The sequence below is a fragment of the Fundulus heteroclitus genome, chromosome 1, assembly GCF_011125445.2.
Source record: "Fundulus heteroclitus isolate FHET01 chromosome 1, MU-UCD_Fhet_4.1, whole genome shotgun sequence".
NCBI lineage: Eukaryota > Metazoa > Chordata > Actinopteri > Cyprinodontiformes > Fundulidae > Fundulus > Fundulus heteroclitus.
Genome location: NC_046361.1, coordinates 29,286,684 through 29,305,440, shown reverse-complemented (window position 1 = coordinate 29,305,440; position 18,757 = coordinate 29,286,684). Strand labels below are relative to the sequence as shown.

The 18,757-nt window shown below is 39.9% G+C and overlaps 1 protein-coding gene across 3 annotated transcripts; it reads right to left on the bottom strand.

The window, feature by feature from the left end:
- Positions 1–980: 980 nt before the first annotated feature.
- On the bottom strand, positions 981–18,152 carry pfkfb2a (6-phosphofructo-2-kinase/fructose-2,6-biphosphatase 2a). Of its 3 annotated transcripts, none has more exons than XM_036140133.1 (16): positions 18,013–18,152; positions 16,967–17,151; positions 15,961–16,086; positions 15,455–15,551; positions 14,000–14,066; positions 13,823–13,897; positions 13,622–13,678; positions 13,381–13,505; positions 12,643–12,850; positions 11,254–11,400; positions 11,071–11,175; positions 10,845–10,974; positions 7,145–7,207; positions 6,981–7,045; positions 5,738–5,938; positions 981–2,055 (listed from the first exon to the last, which is right to left on the bottom strand). In XM_036140133.1, exons 2-16 carry the CDS (start codon positions 17,055–17,057, stop codon positions 2,005–2,007), a joined length of 1,608 nt encoding a protein of 535 aa, XP_035996026.1. In that variant the 5' UTR covers positions 17,058–17,151; positions 18,013–18,152; the 3' UTR covers positions 981–2,004. The 3 variants fall into 3 exon arrangements, with proteins under 3 accessions (XP_035996026.1, XP_035996033.1, XP_035996030.1); XM_036140140.1 differs by having other exon boundaries at positions 5,743–5,938; XM_036140137.1 differs by lacking the exon at positions 18,013–18,152 and adding an exon at positions 17,890–17,963.
- Positions 18,153–18,757: the final 605 nt, after the last annotated feature.

Below are 18,757 nucleotides of genomic sequence, written 5' to 3'. Positions count from 1 at the left end.
TCTGCTGACACTTGTCTCAAAAGAGTTAAGGGTGATTTCTCTTGGAAACTGAATGTCAGTCAAAGGTTAGGAGCAAGTATGATAGCGGTTCTTAATGTCTGCAATGTCTTTAGCTACAGTGAAATTTACCCCATAACCATCACAAAAGCAGCTACTGGGGAGAAATGATTGGAGCTTCAGCTGCATTTATATCATCCTAATATGTAATTTTGCTTTATATAGTGCACAGAAATCTTTTTATTTCTTAAGTCTCACTTGTTCTGATATGTTATAAAGTAATCCTGCCTGACAGCCTTAACTTACTCAGATATTGAATTTAGTAAAATGTTACACAGTTCTTTGATTCTCCAGTCAGCTTTTAATCAATTGTGTCCTTTTTTTTTTTTTACTAAATATCTGATATCAGAGGCGGGAATTATCTATGGCTCTTTTTCCAACTCCAACTATTCAAGGACAATCACAGGCGCCAAAATACTTTTAGATTACCTTCTCTGAAATGTTGATTGTCTGTTTCCTTATACATTTCCCTTGTGACTCAATCACTATCTGATAAAAGCATTTCAGTTTGAAGGTAATTATGAAAAAAATGAGGCGGCTTTACAGCAAACAGGCTTAAATCGAGGCTGTTTGCGATGACCCGTATAACTGAGGATTTGCACAGGCATGAGGCGAGTTTACGTATTCAATTTTAAGTCTGAAGAGTGTTAACGATGGTCCCAAATTAGCTAATTAGCAGTGGAGATAAAATGATTACTAGTATTTATGGTTTCATGTGTGTTGCATTACTTGTCCATGTCTTCACACAAAAAAATAAAACAAACTGTGACAAACCAGTGATTCTTCTGATGTCATTTCATGTTTTCTTGTTCCAAGAGGTTAGATTTGTCTTCGATGCCATAAAGACACAGAAAAGTCCCTCTGTGGCTTGAGGCTGGTGATGCGTGTCTGGATCTACACCCAATGAGCTCACAGAGAACAGCTTTTTCTTTAAAACAGCTTTTTCTTTTTTATTTAAACAGAGAAAATCAGCAGTCAGTTCGCAGTTACAATAAAATTCTCATTTGTTTAACAGATGTGGGCAGGCTTTAGATCTCTTTAAGACGTACAAATATATTACTATTGTTTTCTTTAAGTTAAACATAATTTAGCAAATTATACTTCTTTGAAAACTATTAATTACTGGTCTGAACAGCATCGTACTAGATTCAAACAAAGGCACTTTTTCAACGTGCCGACTCGTTCCACTATAAAAGTCACCAAAATAAATAAAACTGCAGCATGACTGATCGGTTTAACGTTTCTTTGAATCAATTTGGTGTGGCTAAATGGGATTAAATCTCAGGAGAAATGTGGGATACATTCAAACACAACAACACATCACAGAAGGGAATAACTGATTTTTTTTCACAGACTAAAGCAAAGTCAAAGTACTTCGTGCAATTTTAAAGGTCCAGACAGATTGTGGCTGTGTGCTGAGCCTCGAAAAGCATTTGGAGGAGCTTTAATCACAGTTTAAAACAGAATAATTACTTCACTGTCAGATTACAACAAGGAAGGACGCACATTGCACTGGAATGTTTGCAAAGGAAATTTAAGATAGAAAACCGGCCAGAGGACAAATCAAGGCCCTCCTCTTCCCTTTTATACAGTCCTTCAGGTCGTGATGTAACAAGTTTAGGTGAGTTTACAGCAAATATTTCATTTGCAATATTTGGCATAATCACAGTGCAGATATAACAGCTATCATTCAGAAGCAGTGAGTTTATACGAGTATGTGCAAACAAAAAAAACACATGCTAAAACAGACAGACTGAAAATAACACAGATGTCAGAAGACATACGCGTCGTTGATACGACAGAAGAATACGACAGGTGAGATTTTACCGATGATCCGGCGGGGCTGGAAAAACATTCGCATAGAGGAGCCGGCCCTGGACGGCAAACTGATACACTGAGGTGAAGGACGCAGATTTTACGTGTGCTGCGTTAGAGGAAAACGCCTCTTTATGTGCTTTTTTCTTCAGTGTCTGGAGGGCTGAAGCCGTTCAGAGAGTCCTGGCAAAAAAAAAAAAAAAAACAGGAAGGTGGAAGAGTTGGGTGTATTTAAAAACACAGCAGAGCCAAACAGGAATGAGGTATTTATTTTGACTGGCACCGAGCACGAGTTCATATGAGGTTTGAAGCCAGAGCATGAGACGTTTTCTGGCATATTCTGGGCTGCAGTGGTGCAGCTATGCTAACAGAGGTCACTTTGTGGACAACATGAGCACTAACACTGGAAACACTCATGACATTCATCCTAAAATAGCCTGAATATTAAATCCTTCACTTCAAACACTGCGGGCGCACGCTCTCAGCAACATACTGTGCCTTGAAGCCGTGTTTATATTCTTTGAGGTTTTCCCGTTTTGTCACGTTGCGCCAACAACCTTCGAATGTATTTTACTGGGAATTTATGTGACAGAACAACACAAGGTAGTGCGTGATTTTCAAGAAGAAGGAAAATGTTTTACAAGTAAAAACATGAAAGGTAAGGGGTGCGTATGTTGTTAGCCTCTAACCGGATCGATACTTCTTCAAATCAGAGTTTTTGCCTTTTAGACTCTTTTTAAAATAGTTCAAAACAAAGTCCGATTTGAGGGAGAGCCTGCGTGAACATCGATTTTAGACAATTGCAACAGATCCTAGATTTCAGTCTGAACTTTGACTGGACCGTTCTACCACATTGATACTATTTAAACTTATCCACACCAGTGTTGCTCTGGCTGCATGTCTTGGTCTTTGTCCTGCTTGAAAATGTTAACCTGACCCTAGCCAGATGACTTTTGCTCCGCCTAGCTCCACTCATCCATCTGGGACAGATCAATAGGAATGGCGTTTCAGAAGGCTGGGCCTTATCAAAAATCCTTGCACCAACAAAAGCCTTCAGAGTCGATCTCTGATGTTCTTTTAATTAAACAATATTAGGTAGATTGGACAACACGGAAGAAATAGCAGCATCAATGTTAACGCTTGCTTCCTGGATGCGAGCCGCCATTGTTATCTGAATCAAAACAGTCTTACGTCACGGTTGCTTCTCCACTACGTCAGATCTATGAAACTCCAGCCCTGCGTCCTGATTGGCTGGACAATAAAATTGGTTGAAGAAATCACTCTCTATGGAAGATGTCCCAGATGGATGTGAGTGAAGCTAGGCGGAGCTAAGTGGAATGAAATTCAGCTGGCTAGGGTCAGGTTATGAAAATGTACGTTCGGATCAGACTTACGTCTTTTACAGCATTGTTCTGTGTTTAGCTTTACCCATAAATTTGGACCAGCTTCCCTGTCTGGACTGAAGAAAAGCCTCCTCACAGCAGAAGGTAGCTACTGCCATGTTTTTTTTAATTGTACTGATGTTGTGTTCAGTTTGATTTGAGTATTAAGTGTTTTGGCCACGCATAATCCTTTGCATTAAGGCCAAAAATAGCTATTTTGGTCTTACTTGGTCTCTGCCAAAGGTTTATGTGCACTACACTGAGGGTTCATAGACTGATACTGGTACTGGTCCATGGGTCATTTGGTATCGGGCTGCACAGAAACAATAAATAACTTTCATCTTTCTTTGTTTTTATTTCTTATTCAAGTCTGAACATTGTTTGACTTTGAAAAATGTCTGGATTCTTCACATCCATCTGTAACTCTGTGTTGAAGCATGTCTCTGTAACATCAACAAATACCCTGGTGCCGTTACATTTGGTGGCTAACCGTTTTACTAAGGCCATTCCCTGCTGTGGGAAGAACTGATCCTGTCTGCCACTAAAGACATTTGCCATGAACCTTTAGGAGAGGCTGCGCAATGACAGCGATCTTAAAAAATATGCAAGGACTATTGCAGTGAGAGAAAGTTAAATTGTGGTGTAGACTGGACATAAGCAACAGAGTCTCCTGTTACCCCGAGGTGGGCCATCCCGTTGGAGAGAAACGGCCTCTGGGCTCCCCCTGATTCAGCGTTATGGTGAGTTCTATTCTTCATGCTATTATATGTGTGAATATACATTATTAGATATATACATTATATATATACATATATAGAATATACATTATTAGCAATTAGAAAATTGCTAGAATATCACACCGTTTTTATGCCAATTGTATAATTTTATTTTGTTGTATTTATGTGCCACACCTTAAAGGCTGGTGTGTGAAAATATTGTCTGATATTATACCGATCTGTGAAGCAACACAGATTGGGGACCACTGGCCTACATGACAAACAACCTATAGTGCTTATGTCTTTCTTGCAATCATTTCTTTAATTTGACCAATTTTTCATATTTGTTCAGTGCTCAGATTTTTTTTTCTCCCAATCAAAAGTTGCTCCCTCTTGACCTGTGGATCTTTGCAGCTCCTCCAGAGCTAATGGCTAGCTAGCTGACGTCAGGTTGGGTGGACGGTCTTGTCTTGGTAAGTTTTGACTCCCTTTACGGACGATAGACTAAACAGTGCTACACGCGATACTGAAACCTTGGGGCAATTTTTTTTTATAATCTAACCCTTGTTTAAACTCCTTAACAGCTTTATCACTGACTTGTCTGGTGTGTTACTTGCTCGTCGTCACAAAGCTGTTTCCAAATGTTGCTGTCCCAAACTCAGAGGGTTTCACAGTCAATTCCTTCTGTTCCGCTTCAGAAATATGCACTACTTTTGAGGTTGCTTCATCACATTGAATGTCTATAAATAACATTGCAGTTTTAAAAATAGCTATATTTTTAACAACCTACCGATTATGACCACAAGTCAGGCTAGAATATGCAATGACTCATGCTGCAGCTCGCTGTTCCCGGACTATCTTCCTGTATTTTGTGTGCGTCATAATTTTCTCCACAGTTCATCTTCTCACCAACAACTTGTTCATTACTGCTCATAGACTCTTCAATGAATTAAACTGCTTTATTCTTATTTTATTGTTATGTAATCTACGACTAATTTTTACTTGCTCTATTATTGTTTTATTTCTTGCTGCGGGAACCAACACAGTTTCTGTTGTAATGCTGACAACAGTGCGCAATGACACAAACTCCTTATCTTATTCGGTCCATCTTTCTGCTCTGTATTATTAGCATTACTGAAGATGCTAATTTTTAATTTTTAACACATCTCATAGTTGGTTTTATGAGCCTTCAGTGTCTGTGGGAGCTTTCTGCATACGCTCCATCATTTGCAAAAAAAAAGCTAATTTTGTCTAAAACTGTATAAACCATTTGGTGCTGCAGGAAATTCTGTCCATAAATGTTTTGAACAAAGTGGGTGAGAAAGTAAATCCCCGCAGGAGTTCTGCTCTCACTGATTTCCAGCAAAACGAACTGCGTTTCCCTTCAGTTGTACGGGCTCTGAACGCGCTGCAGTGAACTCCCAGAGTAACACCCACAGGAAACCACAAGGGAAAACGCAGTAAGACTGCTCAGAGTTAACAAAACATTTTTAAGATTGTTTGGGCAAACTCCCATGGCCAAATATCCCTCGGCGGTTATACAATCAGCATGACTTGCATAACATTTAAACACCCATTTTATTTTATTCGTGTTTTATTTTTGACCCATTCTGAAAGCCCTTGAACTTCATTACTAAACCGATGCAGCTATGATAAAATATTTTCTAATATACTGTAGCTGACACCTGACCGGTATTGTAAATTGAGTCCACCTTTGAGTACTATGGCACGCTGATGAAAGCAGTCACAACTGTGGCTGAAACTTACCTCGCCTTGCGGTGGTTCAGCTCCCTCGGACACGTCAGAAAAGGACATGTTGGAAAAGACTGGAGGAGGGAACATGTGCGAGTGCGAAAGGCTGCCCATGCTGTACAGACGGGGCCGTTTAATCTGGTCCTGGCTGGACAGCGGATCGAAGCTGTTCCGGCGGAACAAGGGCGGCGGCATGGCGCACGTCCTCACTTTGTTCTGTTGAAAGAGGAGCACAAAGACACCATTGGCTAAATTGGCCATTTGTTTTTGTACCTTTTGTAAGTTTGAAAATAGCTTTGGTGTCACCAATCAGTACAAGTGAGAAAAAACAGAAAGGTTAATAAAATGAAAAGTCATTGTCATGTCGGATATTCGATCCTCACTGCGAATAACAAGAGGTTTTCTCAGTTATACTGTCAGAAAGATGGATGGATGGATGGATGGATGGATGGATGGATGGATGGATGGATGGATGGATGGACAAGTCTAGAAATACAAATATTTCTAGTAGGGCTGGACAATATAGAAAAAAAGCATATTGACAAAATAGAAATCATATTGATCGATATTGATAATTATCAAAGAAATTCAAAATATACATTTTAAGTGCAGCCCTGGTCATTTTATGCTGTTGCTTAATGACCTATTTTTAAATAAATGGATTCAAACACAACTCTTTATTCAACCAACATTTAAGAAAACTGTAAGTGTTACAGGCTCTGTGAACCTTTTGAAGGCTAATGGAGCTTTCCTGGGTTTGTGATTGGTTGAGAGGATGCAATGACTGTAATAATACCCTACATGATAGGCTAGAATGCACTGTTCTTTAATTTAACTTTTTATTGACCCCTGTTTTTAATATTAAACCATATATCTATCGATCGATATATATCGATATTGAATTATCGTCCAGCCCTAATTTCAAGGATATTTCTTGATGTCATGTTTTACACTTTTCCAAACTGTAGGAACCCACTTATTAGTGATAAAGTTTTTTTTTTCCAACTAACCAATTTAACTAAAAACAGCTTGGAATAGCGTGATTTTAGCTCGTACGTGGAACATCTTGCCTGTCTGGGTGGATATCTGACGCCTTTAAGCAGATAAGGTACTGCAGGGTGTGATTTTGGTTGGAATTCCTGAGAACAGATTGGCTCCAGGCACTATATCCTGTCATGACAGGTCGCACACTGCACAAGCACCCGTTTCACTTCCAGCTCGGCTGCTGGCCGACCACTTTTGTAACAGAGGAACTTACCAGTGGTCTGTCTCTGTGAGTGTTAACAGCTTCCACTTTCAGATCAAACATGTCCACTTTACATCCTAGCACAGGCAGATGGAGCAGAAATGAATCAGGATGTAAAAAAAAGAAGAAGAAGAAAGATGATGTTTGATTAACCTACAAGCAGAATGAAGACTTACCATAAGCCACCGGGGTGAGTTTGAGGACAGTGTGCAGGGGACACTTCATGTAGGGTAGATCATCTAAAAAAAAAAAAAAAAAAAAAAAATTCTGGTGAGGTCTGGCTGTGGTTTTATTTATTCTTATTTTGTTTTGTCATCTACTAAATGTTTGTGGCGGTTGTTTCCCTCTCATCGTTGAAGAGGCACGCCCATGCTGTGCTCTATGAGTTTTACACTCCACGCTGCTGTGGCTAACCCTGCAGGGCTGCATGCCCACTGGTGGGAGTGATTCAGACTAAAACACCAGTCAGAGCTGGACCCACACGGGTTTTTGTGCACTCATCTAATTGTGGCAAAGCCTCAAACAGATGTTGCACAAGGGACAACTTCAGACGACACGGAAGAAATGAACTGTCTGGACATGAGTTATTTTAGCTGTCGCCTCCCAGTTCTAATAATTATTACAACAACTTTCCACGAGACCAATATAAATGGATTTCTAACTGCAATGCAAGTTAACTTTAATAACAAAAACAACAAAAAGGTTCATTCCTAAGCAGGAAAGTGGAGGCGATGGAGGAGAACAAATACCTTGATGTTCACCTGGACAACAAACTATACTGGATAGACAACTGTGAAGCTGTCTGCAAGAAGGGACAGAGCAGACTGTACTTCCTGAGGAAGCTTAGGTCCGCTGTAAGACAGACCTCTACAGGAGATCCTTCCTGCCTGCTGCCATCAGCATCAACAAGAACTTAATTTCTCTTTGGGATTAATAAAGTATGTTTGAATTGAACTCAATCTACATTCAAATGATGGCGTCAATGCTCAAACGATATCGAAATACAGCTGTGATGTTGGCGAGCTATGCCTTTAATCTGTACTATACCTGAAGAATCAGCATGGAAACGGATATTTCTCATTGTTTTTTCTCTTGGAAATTGCTCAAATATTTTGGAAAAACTAAGGTTGCTTTTTAAAAAACAGAGCCTGACAGCAATAAAGCATGGGCACGTCGAGGCTTTGCTGCACACATCGGTGTGACTTTTATGTTTCTGGTGTGAAGAAAGGAGACATTAGAGCAAAAACGAGGCCCGTTTATTTCAATATTAAGATTCCGCTCTGATTTCAAACTACAGTAAATAATAGAGCTGCTGGATTCACGTCCCTTGGATGTTCATTTGTTTCTATTTTGTAAGCACATCTTTTGACATACTTCCAATAAATGACGAGATTAAAGTAAAACTCTGAGCCAAGCAGCAAAACATTTTGTTTTTCAAAGTTTTCATTTCAAACAGAAAATAAACCCAACATACAAATTCAACAATACTTATCAAAAGCATGGAAAAAACCCCAAAAAATACTTATAAAATACTTATATATACAGCTGCTATATTGAATAATAGAGCCGCCCTCTTTACGAACAGAATCAGCTTATCCTGTTCGCAGGTACTTTTTTCTTTTTTATACCATCTTGAACTTTATACAAAGAATCTCAAGCTAAGAAGAAAACCACCTAATACCCCAATCACCTAAGCCTCTGTATAATTCCAGTCATGAGTAAGTTAATAAAACAAGGTCTGTTGATGTCTGTAAAACCCAAAAATATCACCCAGTGTTATTGTCCTGCAATAATCTGACAAAGCTGGTGCATGACCTCAGTAAAATAAAAAACATCTCCATCAAATCTTACAACGGCTATAACCTTCTGTGCTAAACGTGGGTGTACCCCCCCCCCCCCACCCGAGGTTACAGACTTTTCTAAAACTACACATCCCATCATTAAGGGGCAGCTCTTACAACGCCAAATGTCTGGCAGATGTAAAAGCTAAACAGATGAATTCTTTGGACACTGCTACACGTTTCTGAACGGTGTAATGTCTGTGTGCTATTACCGCTCACTCCATCTTTTACGCAGATGTTCAGCACTTGCAGTGCGTTGCAAAACTATTCGTGCAGCCTGAAACTTTGCAGCTTTTCTGACATGACGCCCAACAACTTTAATCCATCTTGTTGGATGGATTTTATTTCACAGAGCAGCACAAAGTAGCACATCGTTGTGCGTTTGAAGGAAAATAAGACTTGATGGTATGATGGAATGGAGCTAAATTCAGGGCACTAAAGGAAGAAACCTGCAAAAGACTCAAAGGGGCCATGATGTCACTGTATAAACTGTTTTATATAGTTGATATTGCTGCAAATGTAAACTCTCCAAAAGAATTTAAATTAGGAAAACAATGTCACCTTTTTGTAGGGGGTTGTTTTGGCAGGCCAGATTTCCCTCCTCTGTAAAAGGGTTGGGTACGGTAACGACATCTGGCTCTACCTAGTTGACTTCGCTCTGATTGGCTGCAACTATATTTGGAAAACTGGTCAAAATGCTCCCCGACACGCCCTCGCCTCCTCCATCCACTCCTCTTTTCTCGGCGCAACACTCCGTTATGGCTGGTGGACGTGTTGGCGTTGCAGGATGTCCAACCTAAGACTAATTGCACTGTGGTTTGACTTCAGGTTATAATCGTGTGGCACTTCCCCTTAAATGAACTTCAGCCGCTCAGATTCTCTCGTCTTTCCTGAGTAAGTGGAAACTTCCATTAGGTTTTTGAGCACTCTCGGACATAACAGCCTTTTTAGTAGCCATCTTCTGCTCAAGTGGAGCAGTTGGAGATGCTAGCGCGACTCACGCCGTTAAATTAGCCGGTCTGTGTATCAACGAGGGGAGGAGGGGAGGGGGACCGCTGGTCTGATCTGATTGGTGATAACCTACGTAGAAAGATAAACTGTTTCTACGTAGATCTGACCGTCTTTGAGCAAAGAAACAAAAAAGCTGACCGCCCATGAGCAGGTCCTTTAGTATTCACTTTTGACATCCACACGGCCTCATCAGTGCACAACAGATCATATCATAACCCAAAAACTTTTGAAAAATCTGATTTGTTGTCATGGCCCCTTTAAGACTGGTAACAAAGGATCACCTTGAAGCATAACGTACGCAACATATAAGCAAATTCATGAGGTTAAATGGCCCCACCCAGGTCCGAAACTAAAACAAGACCTGAACTTGATGTTTAAAGAAAATTCTCCATCCATTATGACTTGGTTTGGGTTGTTTTGCTAACAAATATTTTCGTATATATATATATATATATATATATATATATATATATATATATATATATATATATATATATGTGTGTAAAGCTGCTAGAGATATACACCAAAAGACCTGTAGCTATAAGAGGATGGTTATTCTGCAATGTTTGACTCTAAGGAGGCTGAATATAAATGTACTCCACACTTTTCAGTTATTCATTTACAAAAACGAAGGACAGTTGGAAACTGTTTATGGTTTTCATTCCACTTTTACAGTTATTCACTTGTTTGTGTTGGTCAATCCCAAATCCCATAAGATCCCCCCAAAAACATATTGATGCTTGGGGCTTTAATGTGACAAAAAAAATTCAAGGGGTTCGAATACTTTTTCCCAGCACCGTTGAGTAACAAATTACTGCAGGTATATATATACACCTGCAGTATATGTGTTCTGGGAGTGTATATATATATATATATATATATATATATATATATATATATATATATGAATATTTCTATAAATAAACCCTTTTTTTAAAAAGTGATCTCAAGGAAAACGACTTTCTGAGCCCACAGTAGTGAAAAGATGTGATGCAAGGCATTGTCATTTTTCTGTGCATGTAACCTGCGCCTTTGTCCAAGAAGTAGGCGAGCAAGCAGCGCATGACAGCCTGATGACAGATGACCAGAACGTTGCCCTGCCGCTCCAACTCCATGATGACCGGCTCCAGGCGCTGAACCAGGTCTTGGTAGGACTGTGAGGAGAGCAGATATTTAGTTAAAAGGCTCCATGTTCAGGAATATATTCCCCTTTAAACCTCCTTCGGGGGGGGGGAATAAAACACCGTTACCTCTCCACCAGGGTAGCGGTAATGATACTTGTCCTGGTCTCTCATGGCAAACTCCTCTGGGTACTTTTCCTCAATCATCGCGTAGGTCATCTCCTCACACACACCCTGGAACATGACAAGCATCGGTCATATGGGTCACTCGGCAGCCATGTGTCCCTTCAGCTGCTTTGTGTGGACACATACAGCATCGATTTCATTAAGTATCTTCCACTGCTCATAGGGGACAGCCAGCTCCTCTGCAGTCTGGATGGTCCGCTTCAGCTGGCTGGTCCACACTTTCAGATCCGACAGGTTATGTTCTTTGACAAAAGCTTTCAGCTCCACAGCAAACTGTCAAAGACGAGCACACGGGGACATTCAGACCAGCAGCTAAACGTGGCAGCAGTCATGTTGTGAATGCAATTTGAATGTCAAAACTCTATGAAGAATGTCCACGGAATAAATTGGATGGAGGTTTTTTTTTAAGTGGGTTTAAGGCAGGGGTGTCAAACATACGGCCCGCGAGCCGGTTCCGGCCCGCCGAACAATTTAGTCCGGCCCTGTGGCTAAATGCATTATCATTATTAAAAAAATAATAATAATAATATATATATATTTTTTTTTTAATCCAGTGTCCTGTCTGGCAATGTGGCAATAGGTTGTCTTAATGCCAAAAAGAGCTCATCAGATTTGACTTTTACAAGTGGAGCAGTACTGCTTTTGCCATAATGCTCCGCTTGATTTATGAATGTGAATAGTTCATGAACATGTACTTCGTTTAATTGAAAAACAGCAGTTCCTATATTGTCCACGCTGTGTTTTAATCAACATATGGAAAATTTATTTTTAATCATTTCTTAATTTTTATCTGTTTGATGTATTTTGTCAGGCAGGACAGTGTCAAGTTCCAAAAAATTTTAATAAACGTTTTTCAACATTGTACAATCACTGTGATCAGTTCTTATACATTATGCACTTAAGTAAATGTTTAACTGAGTAAAAGTATTGTTGAAATTGCACATACTTTTCTTAAAAACGCTGAGGTTACTCATAATATATTGTGTAAAAGTGAAATTCATTTAATATAAAAATCAACAAAAAGTCCACTTTTATTTGTTCTATTTAATCTTGCAATGACTTTACTCATGTGGCCCTCCTGCGATCAGATTAAGCTGTATGCGGCCCCTAAACCAAAACGAGTTTGACACCCCTGGTTTAAGGGGTACGTTTCTGTACAAATTTACTACAAATCAACAGCAAATGTTTCTACAGGGTTAGACTTTATGCATGGATGGATGGATTGATAAAACATGCAGACTATGGAATAAATATTAACCTTTTTCCATACTTATATTATCTTTACTACATATAAAAACCTGGGAAAAAAACATGTTATTTCCCTGAGACTAAAGATTTATGCTTAAAACACAAGTTCACTGGATTACTTTGAACACACTGAACTATGAGAATCATGTGACTTTGGAGGCATAATGTACCACATCTGCAGGAACCTCTCTCATCTTCCCTTCATGTTTAGAAGATTTACATGGGTTATAGTTAACATTTATAGTTAACATTGAGGAAATAAACCACCTTCTTTCCTCTCTCCGACAGGCCAGAGTCGCCGCCGATGCGTCTCTCCAGATTGTGCTCGCTCTCTCCGTGCCGACAAAGGTAGATGGAGTGGGAGTGCACGTGGATGTTCATCAAGTAATAAACGATCTTGCTTTGGATGTAATCCTGCACCTTGTTCACCAAGAAGCGCCGGCCGACGTTAATGACCTGGATGAAGGACAGGTTCCTGTGGGTCACAGGCAGTTTGTCGTCAATATTTACAAAAACAAAGACAAGACGAAGACAGTCAAGGTTAAAAAAAGGCGATGTCCCGTCCTTCCTGTGTTGTCTAAAAGTCTTCGGAAACTCTGAGTGTGTGACTTCTTTCACGCGTGAGCAAAGATGTGAGAGGGAGTACGTTTCAAAGTAATTACCAAGCCCAGGTGTAAAGTTTGGTAGATGAAAAAACTTATGGAGACACACAAAGACAAACCTGCAAACCTTTTCAGTTATCCACAAAACATTTTAAAAGTAGTACTCGTATATAAACTAGAAAAAGGTTAAACCCTTTGAAGCGTGGTTTGGAGTTTAACTAAGCGGCTGTCGCCCCCTGTTGGATAACGTTGGAAGTTCACACTTTGTTTTTCCAACGACGGCAACAAGAAAGAGCGTCTCTAAAATACTCCAATAAAAACAGATTTAGCTTTATTATAATAGTGACAACATTCACAAACCTACATATCAAATAAGAGTCCTTCCAAAACATTATCGCCTTACTTGTCATGTTCGTCCGGGTCTAAAGGCTGATAGGTCACTTTATAACATTCTATTCTCTTCAGAAAGTCCTCCATCACGCTCTCTCTGTTCCTTTCAGGGTAATCTGGGCTGGACACCTTCACTTCCTTTGATAGACAGAGTTTTGAAATAACATTTCAGAGTGAGGTTTTACTATTTAAAGAGGGGTGGGGGGGGGGGGTGTTTAAATGAATACACAAAGAACAAATAAAACACTATTTACCATTATGTTTTCAGCAATGACGTCTGGATCATCGCATATTGATTCCACAAAAAAGACCTGTTACAAAACAAGGTGTAGTTTTTTTCACGTGTAAAGGCTGTTAACTGTCCAAAAGGGCGCTTTATTTGCACATTGAGCTACGACTGTAAAGTCTGAGCAGGTTGTGCATGTTTATTCCTCATTCATTAATGCATTGCTGACCTTGTACGCATGTTCCTGCGCGAACTTAAGGATGAGCGTCCGCCGATCTCGGGTCGTGTTGGTGGCGTCAAAAACCTAACCGACAACACAGGACGTCTTATTAAGCTCCGGCTGAGCATCGACATTTATCAACAGAAAAAAAAATAAAATAAAACTGCATAGTTTCGATATCCTTACGGCAATTTGGCCTCCTTCCTCGTTCAGGTAGGTTTTGACATCCTGCAGGGCCACCAGGGCGCAGTGTCTGTGGAAGCAAAAAAAAAAAAGAAAGACCTTACAAAAAAGGTTTCCTTCATTTGTTTGGATTTAGTCTTGAATGGGTCGCGCAGTCTTGTAAGATTTTAAGATAATTTTGAGCATTATTATCGGGCTTTGAATATAAATCCAGTCTGTAAGTGATCTTGCTGCATATTTAAGCCTTGTACAGGATATGCCCTTAAAAGATCCGAAGATTCACACTCCTATCCTTGGAAATAAATGTCTTACCCGCCCCGCTTTTCAGTTTTTTGTTGTCGCTTGATGCGGATAAAAACAGCTTTAACACATTGTGTCTCTACAACCTGCTGGTGATTTTTTTTCATTTGTACGGTAATTTGAAACGACTTCTTAACCATTCATAAAATGCGTCCATAACACAACACTAGTTCACTCCTTGGTTTGGGTTTGGGTGTCTTTTTTTTTGCCTGAAATGCATCAGTTTTACAATAAAGTTGGAAATGCGTGGTTGAAAGAAAATAATATTCGTCATCTTTTTGATTTAAATGAAAAAAGTGTGGAGTTTATTTGAACTCAGCACCCAAGAGTAGTTCCCTGCCACATAAAGCTTTTTGCACTGACTTGGTTTCTCCTCTTGCCCAGTCTGACAGTTTAGGAGGGAGACTAGCCTTTGGTGAGTTTTCACACTCGTTCCATTGTGGCACGACACACTGAAAAGTGTTCTGTTAAATGTTAGACTTGGGATGCTGCTCTATAAATCTAACACTGTGTTAGAAACGCCCAGGACATTATCTCTGACCTGTCTGATGCGTCCCGTTGTCTTCTTTTAGTTAATTAATGTTCTCTAACGAATCTCTGCGGATATCACAGAGCAGCTATATTTACACTGAGGTTAAATTACACAAATGTGGACTTTATTTACTGCATGTATCATTTCCAAAGGCAATTGGTTGCGGTTTGCAAGCACTTGACGAGACGCCTCCTGTCAATTAATCCTGGAGGCCTAATTTAGACGTGCATATTTCGGAACGTTTAGAGTGTGGAATACAGTTTACTTCTATCTCAAAACCTAAAAAGCAGCCTATAAAAATATTAAAGATGGACACAGGCATGCACAGGCAACACAACAGCGATCAACGGGGAACAACTGCATGCTCGCCTGTACGGAGACACACTTCCGCATGGGCGGAGCAATCGTACGGTTGGCTTCACGGCAATTCACTTCATTTCAGTGAGCGTTTTATTTAGCGGTATTACAGTATAAAAACGTTCTATTTGTGAAACATTTAAATACCATGCATCATTCTCCTTCCACCTCTTTGTGTCCTTAATCCACTCGGGGCTCTGGCTGTGACGAAATTTGTAAAGGTTTGGACACTTTCACAAGGCACTGTAAACAAGAGCTTCGTCACTCACTTTCTAATTTCCATTGCCTCTTCGTTGTCGTGTCTGAAGAAGTCATAGGACTTATACGACTGCACCGCTTCTCTCCTATAAACTCCAAGATTAAAGACTGCAGGGAGAGAAAAAAAAAAAAGAGGAAGAAAAGATGAAAGCGAGGAAGGCAGAGATGAGGATTAGAGTCTTTCAGCTGTCTAGGCAGCGACCTTCATTTAAACGGCCTCCGCCACGCAGGTTTCTCTACATTCCTTAAAGGTGAAAACAAAGAATACAACCATAAACAGAGCGCTGCTACAGGGGTGCTACCAACTGCCTCAGGGACACACGTTTTTTTACAGGAGCGGTATCTTTTAAAAGCGTAGCAGCATAAACAAATAAACAATGTATAACCGGACCACGGCCGCTTTGTTCATGAGGGTCCAACCGTTTTTTTTTAAAACTGCTTTATTTCTTGTCGTCTAATCTGAATCTGAAGATGTTCCTGTCGGAAAGAAGGTCGTAAGTGTTTTCTCTGTACCGACCCTTCGTTGGAACTCCGATCCAGTTGAGGTAGCGCGTCAGCTTCTTGGACATGTAGGTTTTCCCCCTGGCGGGCAACCCGATCATCACTATCAGAAGCGGAGAGTTGGTCATGTAGGAGGCCCAAGCTGCAGTTCAGAGACACATTAAATGGCAACATTTAGGCTTTTAAACGTGCGGAAAATATTTTATGACCTGTTGGGCTTCTCTTAAGGCCCAGGCTAGGAGATTTAGAGGCCGGACCCATGAAACACGTACACTAGCAGCAAGACGTGGGAGTGTTATGTAACGATCCAATGTCACCTCTGCACGTCTGTGTACTAGGTAATGTTTATTATACATTCTCTTTTAGGCTGCAGTTTATGATTAATAGTTCCCTGTGTTCTGCAATTTCGCAGCGCCGTTCAATGTTCCATTCCTTGCAGGCTTGAACGGGTAGTGGATAATGTTACGTTTTTTTTTTTTGTTTTTTTTTCCCCTTTTTCTGCTCTACAGTGTACAGGGAAAGATAAATCTATCCAAACAAGGACCTGGCGAGAACAGACTTGACACAAGATTCTCAGAACTGAAACCCGGGAGCGTAGACATGCTTAATGTCAAAGTTCTGGAGCTTATCCCTGTAAAAAAAAAAAAAAAAAGAAAAAGTCTGAATGTTACACTGACATTACTGTAATATTTGCAGCCTTTTTGAGTGAATTCACCTGTGCATGCCTTTACAAATACACTCGCGCGCTGTGCACACAACAAAAAAATGAGCAAATGTGCGTCACAGCTGACATTTAACAATATGTGCTGGCTGAAATGGGTAAATCTTGTGTTACTTGCTGGCACTCTTTATCAATGTTCACTCTTTATTGAACATTTTGAAATTTACAGCCTAATCTTAAGGCAACATGCTAAATAATAGAGTAGTTGTGGGGGGCACACAGAGTTCAAGCTTTAATACAGAGCAGGTTATGAGTTTTAGATTTGCGTTCAACCGTCCGAATAAAGGAACAGATCACTCACAGCACTTCTTCTCATTGTTCTTTACGTCCGTCCTCTTGGCCTCAGCGGAGCTTTTCGAAGCGGCAGAAGGTTTCTGGTGTCTGTCGGCCATAACCAGGCCTGATCCGCGTCCTGATGTCCTGTTACAGCTGATGTAGGGACAGCGATCGCTGGTCACTGGGAACGGTGCTATAACATGTCACGCCCTGCACACAATCAGATTTTAGGGAAAGTTTAGATGAGCCCAGTAAAGTATTATTACACGTTTTCTCAAATATCTGGTTGAGCCATTTTCAAATCAGATACAATTCAATTCAATTCAATTTTATTTATATAGCGCCAATTCATGAAACATGAACAATGGCAAAGTCTAGAATGAAAACATTTCCAATCATAACTTAATTCCATATATTGTTTTGTGAAGTTCAGAAATAACCCGTTATTATACAAAAGTTACAATTTCGATTTCTTAAAGGCGACGTGGACACTGTTTCAAATCTAAATGTGCAGTTGAATAATACCATAGAGGATCAGAGAACCTTTGAAATAAACTACAACAATCAGAATAAAAAAAAAATATATAAGAAAGAAAAAAAAGAATAAATAATATATATATATATATATATATATATATATATATATATATATATATATATATATATATGTTATGTGATTAAAACACGCTGTGCTCCTTCTCACTTAGCTTATTTTATTACATTGGAGTGATGCTCAACGGTTGAGCGTTAGCTAAAAACTCTTGACATTCGCAGGTCAAAGCTGCTTAAGAACAGCTTTATAAGTACAAGGGCTCGGGATTTAGACAACTATAGCGAGAACGCGTATCACCTGCCTGGTTTTAAGCCCAAAAGCAGAAGTCCTGCTTGCTCTTTATCCACCTGTTACACACTGTACTGTACAGAAGAGCCGGCGAGCTGCTACTGTACCTGAACTCGCGCCGACCCGTCCTGAGAACTTCTGCGTTACGCAAAGAAAGAAAGCGCCGCCCGAGGAGAAACCCCGCAGAGCATAAAAGCGGTAATAAAAGGGCAAAAAAAATGTTAACATACCAAGAGGAGCCCAAGTCCAGCCTATGTATGCAGGTTTTTCTCCCACTTTCGTGACTGATGCTATGATTTGACCTGAAGCGGGTACGTCAACGTCTCCTTCCTCCTCTCGGCTTCAGCTCCGCCTTCTTGTCGTGTCTGGCTGCGACGGGAAGTTCAACTCTGAAGTTAAAGTAGTAGTTCCGGTCAAACTTTCAAAGTAAAAGTCGTTTACCGTTTGTTTTCCCCGCCCCAAAAACAACTTTATTGATCAGATTATGTACGCAAAAACAAAAACGGAGACGTAAAATTGGAAACAGTTAACACAGTTGAGATCAAAGTGATACATTTAGGACAAGTACAACTTAATATAGGAAATAAATAAATAGTGATCAAATAATTGACACAAAAAGACAAGAATATTTAACTAAAAGCATTGAATTAACAGTACAAGTAAACGTTGCTTTACTGTTTTTGGAGGATCATGTAGATAATAGGGACAATTCCATTCCCTTGTGGAAAAGCTTGAAAAGTGGCTTCGCTTGGAAAAAAATTCATCTGTGAATGTAATATTTGGCAAGGAGTGTATCATATCCATTTGTATGTTTTGCCTTAATAAAACTAAAGATGTAATTTTGTAAATAAAGTTCAAACTGTTCAGTTACATTGTCCAAAATAAATCTACGAATATCCTACCACAGTTTGTGGGTATGTTCACACTTTCAGAACAAGTGGACGCCAGACAGGTTGAGAATCACACAAGGCCCCG